Source organism: Coregonus lavaretus (genome assembly GCF_964263955.1).
Source record: "Coregonus lavaretus genome assembly, chromosome: 26".
NCBI classification, from domain to species: Eukaryota; Metazoa; Chordata; class Actinopteri; order Salmoniformes; family Salmonidae; genus Coregonus; species Coregonus lavaretus.
In genome coordinates, this window is record NC_140013.1 from 41,289,557 (window position 1) to 41,297,056 (window position 7,500).

At 47.6% G+C, this 7,500-nt stretch overlaps 1 protein-coding gene across 1 annotated transcript in view; it reads right to left on the bottom strand.

Annotated features, from left to right (window-relative positions):
* gbe1b (glucan (1,4-alpha-), branching enzyme 1b) overlaps nt 1-7,500 on the bottom strand; it is a 250,919-nt gene that overhangs the window by 177,573 nt on the left and 65,846 nt on the right. The window contains exon 6 of the mRNA XM_084143478.1: nt 23-113. Within this exon, the coding sequence (XP_083999604.1) occupies nt 23-113 (91 nt within the window). The remainder of the gene's footprint in view (nt 1-22; nt 114-7,500) is intronic.

The window sequence follows — 7,500 nt, forward strand, 5'->3', positions numbered from 1 at the left end:
GTTAATAAAATAGAATATTTACCTGGATGCAGCGAAGAAGCTTGTGACTTGGTATCCAAAGCTGGCATAGTACGCATGCTCCATGACAGCCATCAGCTGAATACAGTTGTACCCTGAAAAAGAAAATCAAACAATTATTAAAATCAAAATCAATCAATAAAACAAGAGGAAACAGACAAAATGATTTGAACAACGTGACACACACATTTACCAGGTTTCCATCCCCCCAAATTTTTTTTATTTGTGAGTAAAGTACATTTCGGATTGAAAATGTCACCACAGGCCTGATGGAAACAGCAAATTTGGCGGAAAATTTTCTAAATGTCTACAAAACAAAATATGCTAGACAGGGTGGGATCTTTTTGTGTCGAAAAACGAATTATGTGAGAAACGCCTTTATGCTCAGTTATTGACATAATAACCATCATATCGAAGTAAACTTGGAGTTACGTGATGACATGTTGTGTGGTCCTCCCATTACGACTCGGGACAGCATGCCGTTTATTAGGCTACAGATGAAATAAGTTATGATGAACGTCACAGGGTGGTGAACGTGCACGGTGATGAGCTTGATGCCCCTTTCCAATAAATAATCGAGGGTCTTATTCTGGTGACATGATGATCGATGCTTGGCTGCCGTTTGACAAATACAAATAATCTGGCTCTTTTGTCCATAATAATCTCCACACTGCATCTGCCAGCTGTTGGCTAGAGCGCCCATGCCAAGACCAGAGTGGGCACATTCGCTACATAACATAACACTTTTTAGAGTTGAAAATGCGATGGAAACGCATTTAACTTGTATTTGTAAAAAAATATATATCTATATATCTATATATAAATATCTATATATATATATATATATATATATATATTCGGTACAATATTCTTTCTCATGTTAGATCTGAGAACGGTGTCTGTCAGAATCTGCATGTGTGCAAACCTACAGTGTTCCATCCAGTGGTTTTTGGAGGAAGGATTGTTGACCGTTATTCTCCTGCGTTAATTTCAGATGTACTATTGATTCTACAGTGATGACCAAAATGGACATTTCTCTGACAAACCTAAGGTAAGTTTTGGTGTTCTAAGACCACTACTGTTTCTCATTATATACGTCAACTTTATTTACAACATTTCATCACCTGCTGGAACTTTGGACACATGGGCAGAATCCTACATGGCATCCTATTCCCTATACAGTGCACTACTTTTGACCAGGGCCCATGTCTATAGAATGGCATTTGGGACACACACTTGGGATTTTTTTCCCCCCCCAGTAATTGGAGACAGTAGTATTCTAGATAGCAACAACTCTGCCGGCAGCCGCATCATCGTGTTTGTTTTCCTCATATCAGACTTGACAAGTATTTTATTAATGAGAGACACTGGTCTTTGTTGTTGACACTCTCCTACAGACAAGCTGTGGCCATGGGGAAACGCAAACCTCACTCGAGCAGCTCTGACAGGCCTTTTAACAGCAGGCTGTTGCTCCATGGGATCCATGGGAAGGCCCCGTGCTTTTCATTATTGTTGTTTTGAGACAGAGTTATTTCTTTATATAGCTCTCAGTCTCCGTTTCTTTCAGACGAGAGAAAAACATTGGCTTCTGACGAGGTGTGACAGAACAGAGGGGTGAGGAAGTTTCCCTTTTACCAGCTCTCTCTCTCTCTCTCCTCTACAGTCAGGGAAATGAGCTGAAGCAGGGGATGGGTAGGGGGAAACTGAGGTGAGGCATGGGATGGGTCGGGGGAAACTGAGCTGAAGCAGGGGATGGGTCAGGGGGAAACCGAGGTGAGGATGGGGATGGGTAGGGGGAAACTGAGGTGAGGCAGGGGATAGGTAGGGGGAAACTGAGGTGAGGCAGGGGATAGTTAGGGGGAAACTGAGGTGAGGCAGGGGATGGGAAGGGGGAAACTGAGGTGAGGCAGGGGATGGGTAGGGGGAACTGAGGTGAGGCAGGGGATGGGTAGGGTGAAACTGAGGTGAGGCAGGGGATGGGTCGGGGGAAACTGAGGTGAGGCAGGGGATGGGTCGGGGGAAACTGAGGTGAGGCAGGGGATGGGTCGGGGGAAACTGAGGTGAGGCAGGGGATGGGTCGGGGGAAACTGAGGTGAAGCAGGGGATGGGTAGGGGGAAACTGAGGTGAAGCAGATGTCTGTCTCTGGAAACAAGGACAGTAACATTTCTCCCCGTACAGAAAGAGAATCCTTCTGTACAGATTCCTTGAACTGCTGCAGGTTGGTTCTTTGACAGATTGAATACGTCCCAAACGGCACCTTTATTCTCTACGTAGTGCACTTCTTTTGACCACTACTTCCATTGGCCTTGATCAAAAGTAGTGCGCTACATAGGGGATAGGGTGCAATTTGGGATGCAGTGAGTGAATTTGCATCGGCAGAAAGAGTGCTTCGCTGCTCTGCTTTCCCTCCCATTCCAAAAGGAAGGACAAGGGAACGTTAAGCCGAGGTGGAGACGTCATTCATATCAGAGGCACTCCACAGCTTGCCGTAGCAGCAATATCTGTCCTCTTTAATACCGTCAATACTGCAGATCCTACTTGAAATGCAGTAGAATACACTAAGGCGGCGTACCAAATGGCACCCTCTTCCCTACATAGAGCCCTATGGGCTGACTATGGGCTCTGGTCGAAAGTAGTGCACTATATATAGGGAATAGGGTGCCATTTGGGACGAAGCCTTTAAGTTATGCTGCATTCTGTAGGACACACTCTGGGCCACGGAGGAGGAACTCTGTGGAGGAGGGACTCAGTGGGCACTTCTCTATTCACCAGTACCACTACAGAGAGAGAGGCAACCATCACATTACAATGGAAGACGTGGTGAAAATCACTAAGTCCTCAAGTAGGCAAAACTATCGTCGTCTAGGATTCCCTGCAATTGGTGTGAGTGTCAGTGCTTTTAATCTTTTCTCATAAAACATTGTTTGATCACGATTAATTAAAGCAATTCAAAGTAGATCCAAACAATCTCCAGCGGGATTTTTAGTAGACCTGTGATTTGATGTGTGTGTGTGTGTGTGTGTGTGTGTGTGTGTGTGTGTGTGTGTGTGTGTGTGTGTGTGTGTGTGTGTGTGTGTGTGTGTGTGTGTGTGTGTGTGTGTGTGTGTGTGTGTGTGTGCGTACGTGCATGCTACAGCACCCAGGGGGAAGCAGAAACTGGTGTTAATAGTGATGAATGGTTCAGAGGGACAGCAGACGGAAAGCAGACAGACAGCCAGCTGAGTCCAGACCTGCGTCCCAAATGGCACCCTATTCCCTATGTAGTGCACTACTTCTGACCAGGGCCCATATGACTCTGGTCAAAACGTGGTGGACTAGATAGGGAAATAGGGTGCCGTTTGGGATACAGACCTGAGCACTGTGACCCCTCTCATCTCTCCCCCTCCCTCCCTCCCATTCCCCTGTCTGTTCAGTGGTAATGGCCACTTCAGGTGCCTGGATGGATCTGGCTGCAGACGGTAAACAGGATGTTGACTTGCAGAGGTGGCTTTGTGCCGCAGCGACTGACAGGTCTGGCTAGGGCTCTCACACACACAAATCAACGTTTATTGGTCGCAAACACCGATTTACAGATGATATCGCAGGTGCAGCAAAACACTTGTTTTTTTTGGTTCCAACAGTAAGAAAAAACAAAAACACACATAATTTCTTTATAAAAAATACAAAAAAATCTGGATTAAGAAATATCAGAACGAGCCAGAATATGTATGTATGTGTATATATATATATATATATTTATTAGGGTCTAAAGGGGCAAGCCTAATTTCTTCAGCCTCCTGAGGGTCTTGTTCAGCACCACGCCGTCTGTGTGAAGGGACCATTTCTGGTTGTCAGTGGAACGCCGAGGAACTTGAAGCTTTTGATCCTCTCTACTACGGCCCCGTCTATGTGGATGGGGGGGGGGGGGGGGGGGGGGGGGGGCACTTTCTCTGCTGTCTCCTGTAGTCCACCATCAACTCCTTCATTTTGTTGACGTTGAGGGGTAGGTTATTTTCCTGGGGCTCTCACCTCCTCCCTGTAGGCCGTCTCATCATTGTTGGTAATCAAGCCTACCACTGCTGTGTCGTCAGCAAACTTGATTGAATTGGAGACATGAGTGGGCAGTCATGGGTCAACAGGGAGTACAGGAGGGTGCTGTGCGGCCCCTGTGTTGAGGATCAGCATGGTAAAGGCATTGTTGCCTACCCTCACCACCTGGGGGGCGCCCCGTCAGGAAGTCCAGGATCCAGTTTGCACAGGAAGGGGTTCAGACCCAGGGCCCTGAGCTTAGTGATGAGCTTGAAGAGCACTATGGTGTTGAAGGCTGAGCTGTAGTCAATGAACAGCCTTCTTACATAGGTATTTCTCTTGTCCAGGTGGGATAGGGCAGTGTGCAGTGCGATGGCGATTGCATCGTCCGTGGATCTGTTGGGGGCGATGTGCGAATTATAGCGGGTCTGGGGTGTCGGGTATGGTGGAGGTGATATGGTCCTTAACTAGCCTCTCAAAGCACTTCATGATGACATGAAGTGAGTGCTATGGGGCGATAGTCATTTAGTTACCTTCGCTTTCTTGCGCACAGGAACAATGGTGGACATCTTGAAGCAAGTGGGGAATATGTACGTAAACACTCCAGCCAGCTGGTCTGCACATGCTGAGCATGCGGCTTGGGATGCCGTCTGGGCCGGCAGTCTTGCGAGGGCTAACACGCTTAAATTACGTACTCACGTCGGCCACAGAGAACGAGAGCACACAGTCCTCAAGAGCGTCGGGGGCCCGCGTCGGCAGCTCGATGTAGTTTTCCTCAAAATAAGATGTTTAGCTCGTCCCAGAGCGAGGCGTCGTTGTCTGCGACGTGGCCGGGTTTCCCTTTATAAATCAGTGATTGTCTGGAGTCCCTGCCACATGTGTCTCGCGTCTGAGCCGTTGAATTGAGACTCCACTTTGTCCCTGTACTGCTGTTTTGCCTCTGAATGCCTTACGGAGGTCGTAGCTGGTCTGGTTGTACACGTCCATGTTCCCAGTCACCTCACCACGGTAAAATGTGGTGTTTTCGAGCTTGCAGTTTGGCGCGAATGCTGCCATTTATCCACGGTTTTTAGTTTTAATCGTCACAGTGGGAACAACATCCTCTATGCACTTCCGGATGAACCCAGTCACTGAGTCACTGTATAGGTCAATACTATTCTCAGAGGTGACCCGGAACATTTCTCAGTTTGCGTGATCAAAACAATATTGAAGCATAGATTCCTATTGGTCAGACCAACATTGATCAGTCCTTACCATGGGAGCTTTTATAGCTTTCTGCCTATATGTGGAGAGGAGCAGAATGGAGGCGTGATCTGATTTGCTGAAGGGAGGGTGGGGGAAGGCATTGTAGCTGTCCTGGAAGTGAGTTAGCAATGATCCAGGGTCCGTGTTGTGTGTGTAGCACTGGAGATGTGTTAGAATTTCAGTAGTGTTTCTCTCAGATTTCCTAGTTACAATTAATGTGGCCTCAGGATATGCGGTTTCCAGTTTGCACATAGTCCAGTGTATTTCCTTGACAGCCGTCGTGGTGTCGGCTTGGGGGGAATAGACACGGCAGTAACGACTGTAAAAAATTATTATCTAGGGAGGCAATGCCAGATCGGGAGAACAAAAAATTACTTGAGTTCCTGTACGTTACTACAATCACACACTGAGTTGTTAATAATGAAGTTCATTCTTCATGTCCAATGGATCCGGAGAGAGTCATGATTCTGCAAAAACAGAGTGTTACAGTCCCTGATGTCTCTCTGGAAGGAGATCGTCGCCCTGAGCTCGTCTACTTTATTGTCCAGGGACTGAACGTTAGCGAGTAATATACTCAGAAGCGGTGGAAGGTATGCACGCTGCCTGAGTCTGACTAGGGCCCCACTCCTTCTACCTCTTCTCCAGGGTCGGCGTTTTGGTGCAGCCCCGGGATGAATAGAGCTGCCTCAGGAAGTTCAACTAAAGGATCCAGGTCAGGTATGTCGAATTTCTGCTTGAATTTCTGGTGAGTGACCGCCAATCTAATATCCAAACGTTATTTCCGGCTGTAGGTAATAATGCAAGAAATGTTCTGAGCAAATAACGTAATTTCTTAAAAATAAATAAACAAAAACAAATTCTGCAAAGGAGCTAGAAACAGGGCAACCGTGTCTGTCGTCGCCATCTTGTCACGCACACACACAGAGCTGGCTCTGAAGAGGCCCTTGAACAGCGCTGGTGTTGGGGGGGGGGGGGGGGGGGGACAGACAGACAGCAGCACAGCAGGTCACCAGGCAGGGTGAAGGACCACTGCTGCTCTGATGGAGGAGCAGAATGAACTCACCTACCCTTTCCTCTAATCCTCTGCTCTACGACCCTCGCTTCTCTGCTTCTTCTCATCCTCTGCTCTACGACCCTCGCTTCTCTGCCTCTTCTAATCCTCTCCTCTACGACCCTCGCTTCTCTTCTCTGCCTCTTCTAATCCTCTCCTCTACGACCCTCGCTTCTCTCCCTCTCCTCTATGATCCTCGCTTCTCATCCTCTACTCCTCTGCTCTAGTCTCCTGAGTGGCGCAGTGGTCTAAGGCACTGCATCGCAGTGCTAGCTGTGTCACTAGAGATCCTGGTTCGAATCCAGGCTCTGTCGCAGCCGGCCGCGACCGGGAGACTCATGGGCAGCGCACAATTGGCCTAGCGTTGTCCAGGGTAGGGGAGGGAATGGCCGGCAGGGATGTAGCTCAGTTGATAGAGCATTGCGTTTGCAACGCCAGGGTTGTGGGTTCGTTTCCCACGGGGGACCAGTATGAAAAAAAATATATATGTATTCACTAACTGTAAGTCGCTCTGGATAAGAGCGTCTGCTAAATGACTTAAATGTAAATGTAAATGTAATGCTCTACGACCCTCGCTTCTCTCCCTCTTCTCATCCTCTCTCCCGCTCCTCTACGACCCTCTCGCTTCTCTCCCTCTACTGTTGAGTTTCTAGACTTTACACAGAGAGTCTCTAGTCTTGTTAGCAGTGTATACACAGTCTTTCAAAAAGCTTACATCTGTGTACTTTATAACAGTCTCTTGGATGGTAGAAGACACAAAAAAGTAGATGTTGCTCTGTTCAGGAGTAACCATCCCCTATACAGCCCTAGAACTACACACTACTAGATGAAAAAGAAACAGCGTGATGTTCTGGTACTCTCGTGTTTACCAGACCTGTAGCAGACAGCCAGAAGAAGGAGACACGTGTTCGGACAGGACGTGTGCGTCCCAAATGGCATGCTATTCCCTATATAGTGTACTTATTTTGAACAGGGCCCATAGGGCTAGAGTCTAGTGCACTATATATAGGGGATAGTGTGTCATTTTGGACGCAGCGAAATGTGTTATGGCCATAGAATTGCTAGAGCGGGATTCCCATTGAAGTCAATGGTTCTGTGATTATGGGTGGCTATAGGGAACAGTTATTCTATTTCTATGGTTATAGCCTTGGTTCAGGTCAGGTGCCTGTGGTAACCT